The 16613-nt window shown below is 37.8% G+C and overlaps 2 protein-coding genes across 3 annotated transcripts; one reads left to right on the forward strand and one right to left on the reverse strand.

Moving 5' to 3' along the window:
- Window positions 1-1762: 1762 nt before the first annotated feature.
- On the reverse strand, window positions 1763-10646 carry smad10b (SMAD family member 10b). Of its 2 annotated transcripts, none has more exons than XM_046847129.1 (12): window positions 10514-10646; window positions 9763-10008; window positions 7999-8173; window positions 7680-7697; window positions 7291-7491; window positions 6080-6310; window positions 5794-5898; window positions 5641-5694; window positions 5367-5550; window positions 5082-5250; window positions 3223-3361; window positions 1763-3093 (listed from the first exon to the last, which is right to left on the reverse strand). In XM_046847129.1, exons 2-12 carry the CDS (start codon window positions 9997-9999, stop codon window positions 2882-2884), a joined length of 1725 nt encoding a protein of 574 aa, XP_046703085.1. In that variant the 5' UTR covers window positions 10000-10008; window positions 10514-10646; the 3' UTR covers window positions 1763-2881. The 2 variants fall into 2 exon arrangements, with proteins under 2 accessions (XP_046703085.1, XP_046703084.1); XM_046847128.1 differs by having other exon boundaries at window positions 7291-7485; window positions 7674-7697.
- Window positions 10647-12519: 1873 nt separating this feature from the next.
- chtopb (chromatin target of PRMT1b) lies at window positions 12520-16283 on the forward strand. Its single transcript, XM_046847513.1, has 6 exons — window positions 12520-12658; window positions 13254-13330; window positions 13468-13615; window positions 13950-14094; window positions 14462-14560; window positions 14823-16283. The coding sequence occupies exons 2-6, from the start codon at window positions 13269-13271 to the stop codon at window positions 15005-15007; spliced, it is 639 nt and encodes a 212-aa protein (XP_046703469.1). The 5' UTR covers window positions 12520-12658; window positions 13254-13268; the 3' UTR covers window positions 15008-16283.
- Window positions 16284-16613: the final 330 nt, after the last annotated feature.

Raw genomic sequence — 16613 nt, forward strand, 5'->3', positions numbered from 1 at the left:
GGGTTTTTTATGATAAGGGTTGGTATTAACATATACTGTAAATGTCACTGGAAGTACTCTAACATAAAGGTTACAAAGAAAAGATCAGTTCATCTGACATCAAATGTGTGTGGAGGAGCATCACTTAGCATGCGAGACAGCCTATACTTATTTCAGAGTTGTAATGTCTCAATTATGGCTAAACCTGTGCTTCGGCACTGCTTTCTAGCGAATTCTAAAGAAAAATAATAGAAAAAAAGTACAACATGAAGAAAACCTTTTGTTGTACTTGACACATGTACATAAATCTATCACAAAGATTTCATTCATAAATTTCACATTTACACAATTAAATAAATTTGTAAATAAAAACAGAGTTCAAGAAACAGCTAGAGTGTTAAATGATCAAAAATGAATATAATTCAGTGTGAAATGAGAGAAGTGGAAAAGTAAACAAGGCACAATAACCTGGCTGCATATGTGCTCATGTCCCTTTATGAATGGTGATAAAGCTGTGTTCAGAACACAATAAAACCATTTAATCTTATTTTCAAAAGTAAAATAATCAGTGAAATATTTTGCAATACCTCCAAATAAACATTAGCTGCTTCTATAGGATTTCTTCAGATATTTTTTGTCTGGGCTCAACAACAGCTCTGATCAGGGAGTTGATCACTTAGTGGTTAAGGCTCTGGGTTACTGATGGAAAAGGTGGAGGTTATAGCCCTGGGATCACAAAGCTGCCAATCTGAGGACCCTTGAGCAAGGCTCTTAATCCTCTATGCTTCAGAGGTGGTGTAAGATGACCTGCGCTCTGAACCCAGCTGCCTACATCACTGGGATATGTGTAGAAATACATTTTCCTGTGAGATCATTAAATAAAATAAAAATCACCATAAACCATGTAGCAAAATGTGTTATAGTCTCATGAGACCAGTTACAAAAAGTAAAGGAGTTCCATAATTCCAACAGGTATGGTTGGTGCGACATTATTAAAATAAAAATCAACCAACAGTGGCTTCTATCAAGGTGGTCAGGAATTATGAAAAGCTGCAGTCAAATTTAGTGCAAAACCTATGCTTCAATTTCTCATGAAAAATTTCTTATTCTAACAAACCAATGACCCAGAGCATAACGCATCCATATGAACAAAGGGACGGAAAAAAGAGCAATGGTTTTGAAAGACTGGGCCAAATTTCAATTATCTAAAATATTTGAAAAAGTGGGAAAATATTGGCCAGTCAAAATATGCCAAACTGATTAACTCTGTAGTAGAATATGTAGAAGGTGTAGTAAAATCAAATTATTCAACAAAGTATCAAAATGAGAGTGTGCAACTAGGTTATTGTAAGTATTGATTGTACGATTCCTTATTAAAATAAATAAAATAAAAATTGGATTGCATTTTAATAAATTTTTCTATGCTGTTATTTCACACTCAGGGTGGAAAACATTGATATATCTTAAAATAAAGATTTTTTGTTTATTAATAAAAAACCTGCCGTTTTAACAGGATTTTGTAGACTTCTTTTTCTATGCATTGTGTGTGTTTATACATATTCATATCTACATCTACAATATAAATCGGTTGAAAATAATTCCATATCGTCATCACTATTATAAAATATTAACAACTGTATGGTTAATGTTTGCTCAGACACAAAATTTGTTTCAACTTTAAAGGATTATAGTATTTTTATGAAGCTGGTCTAAAGTACCAAGAACAACCACAAGCCCAAGAACCACCACAAGTCCTCTAAATGTTTAAATAAATGAAAATTGCTCATCAGGGAACATTTAATTCATATAGCAGGCACATCTGAATGACATTTAAAAAGAGAAATCAAAAGCAGTTAACAGTACAAATAAAAAAAAATGAACTACTCTCTACTAAAACTCTTCAGCCGGTCCGAAACTTCTAAAACTAAGTCACAGACTAGTTGTCTGGACATGAAAAATAAAACAGGCTTTTAAATAAACTTTAAATATTATTTTGCATAGATTTATATATAAAATGGTACAGAGTGTATTCTTTGGTAAATAAGGCACAAACAATTGGTGGAACAGAAAGAAACACTGATTAGTTCTTGAAAAACAAACAGCTTTTCTGATGAGAAAGGGTTGCAGAATGAAATGAAGTGCAGCATACTCTACTCTCAAAACCAATCTAAGATCTCACACCTATTGAACATTATGCATTAAACATAAAGAAACGCTTGTGCTTTGTAAACTCAGGGTACCATTTTCTGTTCATTCTAAAGAAACTGCCTTTTTGGTTTTGGAGCATCTAAAATGCAGTAAATCTATTTTTGGCATAATAAACAATGAAATATTTTTGTTCTATTTATTCAGGATATTTTGGCTGTTGTTTGGTTTTACAAAAACATTCGACTAAAATACGATCTGCTTTGACAAAATCACAATATAACAAAAGTTAACAGCGATTGTCTGTGCATTACCTATGATGATTGTGGCTCTAACAGAACATCCCGGTATTTCAAATCATATCTTCAGCCACGAATACCATGACTCATTATTTCTTGTTAGGACAAACCACAGATTTTTCTTAAAGCAGACACTATTCAACTTTTCACCAATTCCTGTGCCTCCTGTTCACCTGTGCCTTAAGAACATCTTACTCTGGTCTTTATTTCCATGCGAGTCAACAGTCTTATGATTGGACTATACACTGGTCAGCGCAGAGGTCCACTCAGTCTCCTGGCCATTGCCATGGAAAGCTTGCGTAAGTGTCTGCCTCCTTCCATGAGTCACTGTCTGTTCACGTGGGCATGCTGTGTATGTGGGAGAAGTTATGGAGCATATCATCTCTCCATCTCTCCTCCATCATTTTCTGTTGAGGATTCTTGTGAGATTCTGGATTTGATTAAGCTCTGTTACCATGTCAGTTGGCAGGACTGGGCTCAGCAAGGGGCATGGTGTGTAGCACCTCATCCAGCAGCTGCAATGCCCGGTGGAGATGCACCTCTATCCAGCAAGGGGTTTGTTTGATGCTCTGGCGTGGGTAATCCGGCCCCCAACCCTTTACAAAGCTCAGGCGCAATATACACAGTCGACGCAAATCATCAACTCCTATGCCCGCTGCTGCAGAGAAACCTAAGTAGAGACAGAAAATTAATACATTGTATCAGAAAAAAAATTTGTGTAAGCTAATGTAACAGTAATTAATAAACAGTGAATGTCTTACAATTTCTTGACAATTTAAACACAAAGGCAAAAACTCACTGATGGCAGGGGCGATGCCCCCCACATTGCCAGGTCCTGGAATATTTCCTGCCACCGCTGCAGCTTGTGCAGCTGCAGCTGCCTGTGCAGTCGCTGCTTGCTGCTGCATCTGTCTATGGCACTGACGCAGGTCAAATACCTAGATAGAGAGAAACATGGGAAATAAAGCTGAGAGGATAGAAAAAATAGAAATGGAATCAAATGTGTGACGTGGTCCATTTGTGTTACAGATTTCCTAAGCAAACTACTGTAAATTACTCACACCTGACTCATTTTACTGTACCTAGGCACATTGCACCATATCTAATCGAACCATACAACCTAAATATGGACCATGAACTTTACAATCAACAGATCTGTGAAGACATACAATGGGATATTAAAGGTATGTGCTAGTCAATAACGCCTCTACTACAACCTTTTAAAACAGCAGTTGATGGAATAAGTTTTGAAGGAATGGTGTTTATCTCTCCACTTCTAAAATTCTAAAGCAAGCAATGTTCTTTTGAGGCTGTAGTAGGTGAAACCATCTGATATTCAAACTGGCTGATAATGAAATCATTCATTATCAGTAATCTGTCAGGGTTGTGACAGATCTGGAGCCGATCACGAGAATACTGGGTGTGAGGCCGAAATACATCCAATTTGGGATTCCAGTCCATTCCAGGACCCCTTTACAAATTCATTACCACCTAGGGACATTTTAGTATTAACAACCCAAGCTACAGAAATGTTTTTTGGGAGATTGATGATACCAGAGAATCCATACAAAACCCACAAAAAGAACATTTGAATCTCATGACAGTAATCCAAACTCAAACTGTTATGTTTCAGATATATAACTTTATATCTTATAAAAAAAAATGCACTAAAAAAAGGGAAGACCTGACTCTTTTACATACACAGACCCAATTCAGCAATGGCTTCCTTTAGTTCCTCACTTCAGTGATCCTATAACAACAACTAGCAATGCAAAAACATATCATCAAAATGTTAATTGCTTTTGAATGGTCTCACTACTTGAAAGAAAATTCTTCCAATGGTACAACAGTGCATGACAAATTGACCAAACATATTTAGGCTTCCCTGATGTATTGCTGATTTTATCTTACAGCAGAGAGAGTAAACCGCTACTGCAGCCACTGTCTTATCAGAATGCTTAAATGTAAGCACCACTGCTAAGTGCATCCATTCTTATAATTGACCAACAATATGCCAATAATTCCATGACAAAAACCTTAAACTAAACCTTGTACATGAATGACAGCATTTTGATTTAGCTGCTATTATAGAAAATACACCAATTATTCATAAATATATGGCCAGCAATCAAGCATAATTATGACTACCTGCTTAATATTGTGTTGTTCCCCTTTTGCTGCCAAATCAGTCCTGACCCTTTGGGTATAAACAGCATTAACTTCTTCAGCAATTTGAGCTACAGAAGCTCATCTGTTGGATCGGACCACACGGGCCAGCCTTCACTCCCCACATGCATCAATGAGAGTGTATGCCCATGAACCTGTTGCCGGTTCACCACTGTTCCTTCTTTGGACCCAGATACTGACCACTGCAGACCAGGAACACACCACAAGAGCTGCAGTTTTGGAGAAGCTCTGACCCAGTCGTCTAGACATCACAATTTTGTTCTTGTCAAACTCACTCTAATCCTTACGCTTGCCCATTTTTCCTGCTTCTAACACATCAACTTCAAGGACAAAATGTTGACTTGCTGCTTAATATTTCCCACCCACTAACAGGTGCCATGATGAAGAGATAATCAGTGTTATTCCCTTCACTGATCATAATGTTATGTATTTTGCATGCAGTATTTGTGTTTGATGCAGTAGTGTGTTTACTTTGACATAAGCTCCTGGGTAGATTTTGTGCACTGCATCCCCTGGTGCTCTTCCTGCTTCCCTGTCCAGGTAGTAGCTCTGCACAAAGACAGCATGGTCACTGAGACAACGCATCCACACGTCTCCCTCCCCACGGCACTCTAGTTGCACACCTTTACCAATGTGGAGCCTGGGACAGGACAGAGACCCAGCATGGGCAGAAAAAGAAGAAAATAATGTTAGCTATGATGTATGTGTTAAAGACACAAGCTCTGCCTATGCACATGTATGTAGTGACACTCTCACCTTGCTCTCTCGCTGGCATCTGTGCGATGCACATTGCTCAGTTGCCCCAGACAGAAGCGGTCTCCTCCGGATGGATCCACATAACCGTCTATAGTTACCAACGGGCAGTTAGCCAAGACCTTAAACATCTCCCCCACCTGGATATCCATCTCAAAGTATGAGACTGAGCACCAGAACTCTGGACCTTAAGGTATACACAAGGAAAAACATTCTAAATAAAATAGATTAAAGTACATAAGAATGTATTATGCCAAGGGTGCACAGGTTAATGTACCTGGATGGTTGGAGACTGGCTGTGGGTATGAGGTGGGAGTGTGATGTTGAGACCCTGGAAAGGATGTATATAAAGCAAATTAGAATAGAATTAAATAAAATGTAAAATAGTTTTGATCACAGAAGGATTAAATGAAACAAATTTGTGACATACAGAAATGACCAGTGTGGTGAGGAGGACCCTGCTGGTGACTCCGCCCATTCTGCTGGGACCCCATTGGTGTGTAGGAGGCAGTGCTCGAGCCTGTCCAAGTTGTTGCTGTGATGTTGGAGAAAACTAGCAATTTACCCAAGAATTTTATATTTTTTTTCTATAACAGGCCAGATATGGACAAAGGTCTAGAACGATCTTTGCACATATGCTAAACAACAACAACAACAACAACAAAACAGAGTTTAGAGTCAATTAATTTCCTAAAATAAAGATTGCTATTACTTACTGTGGTAGGAGGTCTGTGCTTGGGTCTGTTTGGGGGTGCTATAATCACCCTGACTGCAGCGATCCGACTCAGGTTGCTGGGATGCAGTCTGGCTGTGTGTTGTTGTGTTTGTTGATGTGTGTGTAGGGGTGGTGGGGGGAGAACAGGACACCAAAGCCCTACTTTGAGCAGAGGCGATCTGCAATAGGCCCTCCGGGTGGCTACCCTGCAGGGACATTCTGGAGCTGCTCGCTACAAAGGATAAGCATTAAAATTAGCATAACTAATATTATATATATATATATATATATATATATATATATATATATATATATATATATATATATATATATATATATATATATATACACACACACATACACAGACACACTGTGATAGAAGGGTATCTACAAGAGTGAAAGTTTATAGGACTGTGGTGAGACCTGCGATGTTGTATGGTTTAGAGACAGTGGCATTGAGTAAAAGACAGGAGGTGGAGCTGGAGGTAGCAGAGCTGAAGATGTTGAGGTTTCGTTGGGAGTGATGAGGATGGACAGGATTAGAAATGAGTTTATTAGAGGGACAGCGCATGTTGGATGTTTTGGAGACAAGGTGATTGAGATGGTTTGGACATGTGCAGAGGAGGGACATGGGATATATCAGTAGGAGAATGCTGACAGGGGGAATGCCATATCCCCCTGTCTTCTACATCTGCCTCTTCCCTCAGAACATGCAGATGTAGAAGACAGGGGGATATGGAGACCGATGATCCGCTGTGCGACCCCTAATGGGAGCAACCAAAAGAAGAAGAAGAAGAAAAAGAAGATATATACACACACACACACACACACACTGCAACTTATTTTAACGACTTTCTACTAAATTGACAGGTCCCATTACACAAATCAGTTCAGCTTAATAGGGGCTCAGAAAAGCTGACCAAGGTCACTCTCCAACAAGGGCACACATTTGTTTTTTTTAACTTACTGAAGATATTTTAAAATACATTTAAGATCAGGAGGACTCATTTTAATGAAATGTAACTGAATAGTTCTTCCTGGGGAAGAAATAAATAAAAATTCAAAATAAAACAATTAACATTATTAACTTCTGGGATGACAGCTCAAGATAATTAATTTGATGTTATTAACTTTTGCTCACTATGTCCAACCGTATTTACACTGGTAATGTTATTACAATTACAAGGCCATAGTATTATTAGCGGAACTTACAAGGTGGTGAGAGAGGCAGACTGGGGTAGAGGGTTACTGATGGAGGGGCGTGACGATGGGGCTCTGAGGGCAGCTGGAGTGGAGGCAGCTGTTGGCTATAGTGTTCTGGGGCATGATGGTCCTGCTGTGAGGACATTCTTGATGGACCGTCCATCTGGATACAGTCATGGATATACTCTTCCTTTATTGGTCTTGCTGTGGAGAACAACAGGTGACAGTAAGTAAACATTATGGAAATCTTTTTGATTTCCATAATTTAACAGAATAATTTAACAGAAGTTTGATAAGAAAACTGCCTTTTGTACACACAAACATTCTGCAGCAGATATGTGATAGCAAACAGACACAGATCACATAATTGTTTCCTTGTTTGGTCGTCTTACCTGTGGTTGGCAAGCTTAGTCCAACTGCATAAAAAAGCAGAAACAAGAAAAGCAAAAAAATCCTTTAGCTGTAGAAAGGTCATGTGCAAATATTAATATAGTGACACTAACATGCTGGCTGCATTTTGTATGCTGAACACTGTAGCTGTATCCTGCTCTGAAAATCTAGTACTACTGTTTTGCAATAATAAACTACTAAGCACAAAATTGAGCAAATTCCATTTAAATCTTGTCATGCATTAGTTTTGCATTTGCCTTTCTTCTCTAAGTGTAATAGTCATATTTTCCTGTTGCTAAGTTTCTGTAATGGGGACCACACACATACCGATGCCTGGAGACACCACTCGTTCATAGTGATAGGGGTTGACACATACATTGTCGTACTTGAGATCGAAGGCATACTGGCAGAACTTGACATGTTTGAGCTCGTTTTTGTGGAGGTCTGGCCAACGCCACAGCCGAGCGTAGATGACATGAGGAAAGCCTTTTCGCCCTGCTACCTGCTCAGATGTACAGACGGGGGGTGTGTATGGGGTGGGGTGGGGGGGGCGTTGTATTGAGGGGGTGTTACAGTTTTGACAATGTGAATGTGGAAGAAAACCAACTACAACAAAAAATCCTACAAGAGTAATGGGGTAAAGTGTATGAAAAGTAAACCGAGGGCAGAAAAGAAGAGCAGCAAAAAGGAACGTGTTATAAAAAAACATTTCCCATCATATTCTGAACATCCTGACTCTCTGAAAGAAAAAGAAGAAAAAGATAAAAAGGACTGCTATAAATCAGCAAAATACAAAGTTAAAACCAGATTTGTGAACATATTTACAGCTCACACTGCGTTCATACACAGCCTTGTATGATTCAGCCTGATTCACCCTTTCCTACAGCCTTTTCTTCGCTTGTGAAGGACAAACTACAAGAGATAACGCATGGTACGTATTTTAAAGAATGATAAGGGTAAACGTAGAAAATTTGAATCTGTCCCATATTGTAAAAGCTAAATGGAAACTAAATTGCACTTCTAACCATTTGCTTCTCAGTCAGTGAGATTCTAAACTTCTAAACATTGTTAGTCTTGGAATTTATTAAAAAATATTGTTAGAGAATGTGTACTTAACTCAAAGACAAATGCATTCTTTCTAATCACACACACACACACACACACACACACACACACAGCGTAAGTTTAGAACTGAGCCAACACAACGTGAATAAACACACTGCCTGAAATATAGTGCAAAAATACTGCGAACGCATGCCTCAAACTTGTGTAGATTGGTGCATACTTCAAATACTGACACTCTTAGACACACTGCCCCCATCACACACACACACACACACACACACACACACACACACACACACACACACACACACACACACACACAAACTAACACTCCGAGACAGACAGGCCTTAACTTAACCCTGCCCCTTTCCTGTGTCTCAGACAAAACAACCCTCTCTCCCTCCACCCCTCCTTCTCCTGCTCTCTCTCATTCCCTCGCTCTGTCTGTGGCTGGGGGAGGGGAAGGGAACTCTCAGTCTCTCCTCTGTAGTTGTTTCTTCATCAGCCAAGTGTACAAAACAACCTTATATATGTCAAGATATCAAAACGATAAGTTGCTGACTGAAACATGCCACAACAGTTAATCTGACCAGAACTGCTGTTCTCTCTTGTCTGTCAAAAATTCCCACTTGAGAGTGTGTTGACTTTTGGAAAAATACTGGCACACACTGAGTCCTCTAGCAAGAGCCAAGCTAATAAGTGTGAAGTTTATAAAGCTTTATGAGAGCTCCATTAAGTTCACAGCAGCAACTGCTCTGTTATCATTGACACTGCTGATCAGACTGAGTCTAGCCATAACTCAGAGAGAGTGGGAATATCAGGCATACATCAAAGGATTACATCACTGTGGCCTTTCACAATGTTCTCCACTGGACTAGATGAAAGAGCAATCTGCTCTTGTGTGAATTAAGATCACAGAATAGTGTTTATGAAAGTCCTCTCTATAACATATGAGACAGCATATATAGTACATTTTATTCAGGGCTCACTCAGAAAGCGTCATTTCATTAACGTTAGTGCTCAGACCTGCAGCCTGCCATCCAGCGTCCTCTGGATGGTGACACATTTGCTGGGGTGGACACCGTTAGTGGTGATGGCAGTTATAAGCGAATCCAGCTCGTCCTTCTTCTCTTTCAGCTTCTTCACCAGGCTCTCGATGGCACGCTTGGCGAAGCCCTCGTTCTCTCCACCTTGCCGGTGGCACATCAGGCTGTGAACGATGCTCAAGCATGCATCGCTGCTACTGGGAGAGTTCACAGACATACTTGTGCCCTAGGTAAATGAGGAAGGAAGAGAAACAGAGGAAGGAATAGAGGAAACTAATTTTACAAAGTGCAATTCTATAGTTAAGAAAAAAATCAGAATAAATACACAAACCAAAGCAGATCGTATCTGACCTAACTTCAGGTAGCCTGACTGGTCCTCTAATGATGAAGATTAAAATGATGAACTCATCAGATGTACTAGTGTAAAGATCATGATATGTCTCAGGCAAAGTAAACAGGAATGATACTAGTTCATATCCCTATGACATGTGATCAACTTTACATCACTTTTTAACTTTTTTTCCCACATGCTTTGAGCTGCGAATATAAGAAATCTCCCAGCTACCAGCAAACTACAATCAAATGCAGGACAAGTAATCTCACCATTAGGCTTTTGACATGCAAGCCTTATGTAAAGTTCTCAAGTGAAGGACCGTAATGCAGAATTCAAAAGAAGTAAAAGTATAAGTAAAATAAGTATAAGATTAAGTGGAATAGAAAATCGCGCTTACAGATTTGCTGTGTCCTGCTTCTGTACCTTCCCTGAAGTTCTGCGTGTCTCTCTGTTTATCTGTCTCGCGCCCTCATTCGCACATCCTGCCGCTCCCAGAGAGAGAGAGAGAGAGAGAGAGAGAGAGAGAGAGAGAGAGAGAGAGAGAGAGAGAGAGAGAGAGAGAGGGGAGGGGCTTATGCACAATTCAGCCAATCGCTGCACTCTTCTCAGACAGACAGACTAGACAGAATCACAGCGGAACAGTGACGTTGTGTCTGTCTGTCTCGCTCACAATTTCATTACGATCGAGTGCATCACTGACGCAAAAGTCTAATAATATATACATTTTTCCAGACGTCGTCTAGTGGTGCTCTGTGTCAAGATCCTATAGCACACAATCCCAGTGTAGGCTGCTGGAAACAGTTTACAGCCAGCACCTTTCAGATAAAGCCTTTCTGTAACTTTGCTTATCACTGAAAAGTTCATGCTCAATGCTTCAGTAGTAGATGAATTCATTTGGGGATTTACTCATGCATGAAAATTAAATTATAAAATAGTAAAATAATAAATAAGTACATTGAAAATTGTCTGGTAGCCAAACGAGTATACCTGGTGGAAGTAGTAGTATTTATTGCCTGAGACCCAATTGACATTAAAGTTTGTACTATCACCTGCTCTTTTTCAACTTAAAACTGTATGATACAAATTCACAAAATAATATTTAGTTTTCAAAATTCATATTCTAACTTCTAATGACATAAATCCCATTCCAAAAAATAAAAATAATAAATAATAAAAAAGAATAATCCTAATAATCCGTCCACAAAAGGATGATTAGGCACAACAGCCATACACAGAACAGTGAATGTGCATGTACAGAAATCAGTACAGAAATATGACTGGTGTGTGTGCAGTCAGTCAGGTCAATGAGTATATTTAACTCAACAAGGAAAGAGAATATTATATTTTTTCCCTAAAATAACTCTATGACAGTGTGCTCTCACTACTGGCGGTTGACGCTGGACTTGTTAAATAGATAGACTTTTTGTGGTAAGGACAAAAGGAAGAAAGACCCTAAGATTGAATTGCATACTGCAAAAGCACAAAGGCTTCACATATACTAATAATGAAAGTGTGATGTAGTAATGTAATGCATAAATTAAATGTTCTATATATTGGGTGAAGGAGCAACCAGAATTCATTGCATTGGTTTAACATGTAGTAGGACAGAATTTTACATTGAGAAACAAGTGAGCACATTAAAAAGAAAAAAATTATGAATAAATCATTACATTTGCAAAATCAAACATATATTGTTGAATTAAATGCTAAAAAAATATAACAATAGAAGTATTCATCAAAAGTGTAAAGGTTATAATGTCTTTAATGGAAACTCTAATGGACACTGGGGTTCTCTATAGGCAATATATTGCCTTCTTTGTAACATGTTAACACTTTGGGCAACTTATGGGTCATACTGCACACCAATGGAGACCTTTAGGACATTATTCAGCATTTATATTCCAATAAGTGTATACAAATGGATGTACACAAACACCCTATGTTATGGAAATTATTTGGGTAATGTTAGAATGGGTAACAGCTAATGACTTTTAATGGTATTTGTAATAAAAAAAATCAAACATTTCTGTGTGGTGTTGTATGGGACGATCTGGTTTTAATGCTATGCAGTTGCATACTAGAAATAATCAGAAGTATTGTTGCACCACAATATTTTCTTGGGAAGGATGAAAAACAAAACAAAAAACAACAAAAAAAGAAAAGAAATGAAGTGTTGAACTTCAAGACACGAAGCAAACACTAGAGGGCGACATAGAATCGGTCTGAATTGAACTGAACAGTTCACTGGAATATAGCGCGTCCTGGTGGTGTTATGTTGTTTAATCCCTCACCTGTTTACTCTATGTTACCGTATTATTCTGCCACTGAGTCGTAAAGCCTAGAAAGACCCACCTGCAAAGTTTGTAAGTGAGTGAATTCAAAAATATTAGTAAACTAGTTATTTAATGCAGGCTTCTTTGGTCCTCAGGTGTTTGAGTGGGTTGCAGTGGGGAAGTTTGTTGGGAAGTGTGGGCGAATCCCCACCTGCTTCACCTCTCAGAGCTTTGTTAAACTTTATACGGGTTTTGCAGCTAAATATTTGGTAACTAATATACATATATTCTTTATAAAAAATTAATTTTCCGTCGTCTATAATATCACACAGCGTTAACATTTAGTAACTAGTAGAAAGACATTTAGGGAGTGTTTGCAGCAGGACTTGAATTAGCTGATTCACTCGGTACAGATTTATACAGCTACTTTCACAACGAATATCAGTAAAATTGATGTTGGATATATCACCTGCTATTACTTTTCTCGAAAGTAAACTTTAGTAGTATTTACTGTGCGCTGTTTTAAGAAACAGAGTTCATTTTGTGTTCATTTCCAAACGCTAATCCTAAATGTTCACTGCAAACCAAATCTGGTTGCTAATTTGAAGCATTGTTCACTCATATACTGTATCTGACCTGATATTTACAAATCAAGTTTAGTGTTTAATATTGTGGTATTAAATCATTTTTTTATTCTTTTTTTGACTGATCAAATATGAGAAAAATGCCATGTTGACTTGCTATTTGGGATTTCCTCAGTTTCCTAGTAAGACACTACTGTGAATGAATACAGTCTTTCATTTGGCTCTGTTTTATTTGAGTTTATAATAACTTGTGTTGCATATCGTTTTCTGCCCATTACAGAGTTGGTTGTTAAAGATGAATTCATCCTCCTCCAAGATTATGCTGAAGAACACCTCTTCCATGTCATTGGATGAGCGGTGAGAACACCAAATGTGCAAAAGTTATAGCAAATCAATTTCAGGTGAACAGAAGGTAACCACCAAAACATGTATTAGACTTTTTTTTGTGTGTGTGTTGTTCTCTCTTCTTTCCTTTCTGTCCTGCACTCCTGTAGCTTTACCATGATATTGAAGAATCAGCAGATGCCTCTGACTCACAGGAGAACTGTTCCTGAACAGCTGACTTCTTCTGTGAAGAACCAACTTCTGGCTCAGCAAATGCCCAACCGCCCTTCAGTTGTGGCTGCTCTTCAGAGCCACTTGGTGAATCTCACTTGTTTTACAACACATAAAGCAAACAAGACAATGCCAAATGTAATAGAACATTGGTGAGGTTCAGCTGAGTTAGGAAATAGGGCATAGTGTTAATACCACTGCCTCACAGCTTCAGGGTCCCAGATTCGATCCTGAGTTTAGGTTAGTGTTTGTGTGGAGTATCTTTGTATGTTCTGTGCACAAATACAGTATTCAGACATGATGAGTTTGAGCTTAGTAGCACAACATTACAGAATATGCTAGTATATTCTGAAAGAACTCTCTTTAATCTTGAATTTCATGCTTCTAGTTAATAATACACCTTTTATTGATTTATTTCCAGAATGTGAAGCGGTATCAGTTTAAGTCCAGTGTCAAGTCAAGGCTAGGGAGGCCCACGATGATGAGAGGCCTGTCTAGGATGCCCAGATCCTGGGAAAGACAGAGAGGAAGAGGGACACTGATGAAGCAAGTTTTGTCAAAAATATGTGAGTGACACCGATGTCTGTACACATTGTCTGTACACATGTATTGTTTGTAATGTCTTTTGCCACAATGCCCTCCAGCATTTATTAAAATATTGTGTGTTTGTCTTACAAATAACATTGTTGTAATTTGGTTGTGAACATGAACCGAACACAAGCTTTTATTCAGCAGTTTATCATGGATGGCAAAACTAAAATATTGTTTAGGGTATTTGAAAAAAAAGTATTTTTAATCTAGACCTTCTTTTCACCACAAAGGGTTGAACACTGCATCAGCTTGCTTGCAGTATACTAATTTCTCAGTTTGGGAAACTATTGTGGGGAAAAAACATGGCCTTGTAATTAATATATAAATGATACAAAATTCCAGTGATAAATGGGAGCCTGAGTGAACAACAGCCTAAACCTTTTGTAAGCAGAGGTGGACCTAGACTGAGTAGAGGATTAAGAGGAGCTCTCCGAGGCAAAGGTAAAAAGATCTAATAACACTACAAAATGGCAAAACTATTTACTATTCACTCCTGTGATTTATTTTTTTTTCTTTTTATTAAAAAAATAAAATAAAAAAATATATTTTATGTTCAAATTTTTTTTTTTTTTTTTTTCCTGGTTTCATTACAAACTTGCTATTCATAATATATGAAGCTTTTATTTTCCTAATAATTACTTTTAACAACTCTTCAGCTGGAGTTTTTCTTATACTTATATGAGGAAACTCTCTGTTCTCTCAGCAGGCTCGCTGTTTGTAGGCTGTGGCTCAGCTGGAAGAAGTGCTAGACCAGCTAGTCGCCCTGTCCCCACTCGCGAGGAGCTGGATGCACAGCTAGATGACTACATGTCCCTGACAAAGCGTAAACTTGATGCCCAGTTGGATGCATACATGGCAGAAGTTGACCATGAAGACCTACTGCAATGAAGCTTTCACCCCCACAAAGTTATTTTGTACTTATGGTGTGTTTAATAGCCAGCTCATACAGATTAAGCTTATGTTAAAAGCACTGATTATCCCCAAACATTTAACTATCCTTAGAACCAGGTCACCTAGAGGTTTAATATTGTTGAGTTAACACTGTTAGAAGTGACTGCAGTGCATTGTTCAAGTTAATCTATATTACAAAAGCTTGTCTTTACATGATTTGTTGACTGAAAATGGGGGAAAACGGAAACCTCAGTTACTGAAGTGTTACGGAAGCTTATGTGTAATTCCTGTAGAAAGTCCACATCTTAATTTTTTTTTGTTTTGTATTTTTGGCAACAGAATTTTGCTTCTTTCATTATTTGTACTGAAAGCGGAAGAATGTTCTTATAAAAAAAACAAATACAGAACAGTGTTATAATAAGTATATACAGCTCAGGTCAACAGTTTGAAGCTTTTACAGCGCTGTGTCTGGATGTTTAAAAATTAAGTATTCATGTTCATAAAATGTGGGCACATTTTTTTAGTGTTCATGATAAAACAGTTACATTTATTGTATTCCTTAAATATTTGATTAGATTCCTCGGTCACTAATGCTGCTAGGCTGCCAGATTTCATTCCTTTATTTACATTCAAAGGGGTGGTTAAATTTGAGTCTAGGATTCATATTGTTTTTGTGGTGAGGGCTGCCTACTTTTGTCCAGTTAATGTTTTGCTTAAGTGTTGCATGCTGAATTTAGATGTATACTTTAAATACAATTAAATATTTAAACATTTATTGTTAAGCACTGTGCATTCCACAAAAGTCTCCTCACTTGTTGTCTTACCAGTGTAAGTTGGTGAACGTCCACTTCTCAGTGGGTCCCAGATATGTCTTTATCAATGTGTTAAGTTTGGCAACAGTGTTGTATTTACCATGTGTCCTGCTATGTGACAAATAAATATAAAATATATTCATATAAAATGTTAATTATAAATATAAAATATGAGATACATTTTGGAAGGCAAAAAGTGTAAATTGGAGGCTTTTGGGAAACTCTGTACAGCATTAAAACCAAGCACCTTGACTATGGTATTCAGTTTGCAATCATCTGTTAATATTGCTTTAACATTTTATTGCATGTTTACCCTTGGGGGTTTTTTTGTTTATTTTGTAATTTATTTTTTATTTTTTGCTGTTGCAGTACATCCACAAAACAGCATGTTCCCAAATTCTTTGTTGTTTGCTTGAGAAACATTTTGGCTTTCACATATTAAATAAAATTCCATTTCATGACTTATGTTTACTCAAGATAAATTGTACTGCTTTCATTTCAAGATTAATATTGTTCAAAAGACATACTTCAAAGACCTTAACTGTTTAAAAAATCTAGTTTATGTGCACTTTGTCAAAATCTTTAATAAAGTTTTGTTCTATAAGCACACACATTTTTGTATAGTACAGATGCACTGCATTTTTGCCCAAGGAACCACTGATGTTATAAAGCTTCTCAGATGAATAGATCCAGTTTTTTATCTACATGCACCAGATGTACAAAACGATGCACAGAAAATACGGCATGTAAGAAAATGTGATTGCATGGGCTTTTTAAAAGGCAGACATTCC

This window comes from Silurus meridionalis, chromosome 4 (assembly GCF_014805685.1).
Source record: "Silurus meridionalis isolate SWU-2019-XX chromosome 4, ASM1480568v1, whole genome shotgun sequence".
Lineage (NCBI taxonomy): Eukaryota > Metazoa > Chordata > Actinopteri > Siluriformes > Siluridae > Silurus > Silurus meridionalis.

What these genes read in the sequence shown, in the direction of transcription:
- smad10b (XM_046847129.1), bottom strand. Translation starts at nt 9,999, where the DNA reads ATGTCTGTGAACTCTCCCAGTAGCAGCGATGCATGCTTGAGCATCGTT. An exon ending in GATGCCAGCGAGAGAGCAAG is followed by an intron (nt 5,251 to 5,366) that starts GTGAGAGTGTCA and finishes GTCCTGTCCCAG; the next exon opens with GCTCCACATTGGTAAAGGTG. An exon ending in GGGCATCGCCCCTGCCATCA is followed by an intron (nt 3,094 to 3,222) that starts GTGAGTTTTTGC and finishes GTCTCTACTTAG; the next exon opens with GTTTCTCTGCAGCAGCGGGC.
- chtopb (XM_046847513.1), top strand. Translation starts at nt 13,269, where the DNA reads ATGAATTCATCCTCCTCCAAGATTATGCTGAAGAACACCTCTTCCATG. An exon ending in CTGCTCTTCAGAGCCACTTG is followed by an intron (nt 13,616 to 13,949) that starts GTGAATCTCACT and finishes ATTTATTTCCAG; the next exon opens with AATGTGAAGCGGTATCAGTT. An exon ending in GCAAGTTTTGTCAAAAATAT is followed by an intron (nt 14,095 to 14,461) that starts GTGAGTGACACC and finishes ACAAAATTCCAG; the next exon opens with TGATAAATGGGAGCCTGAGT.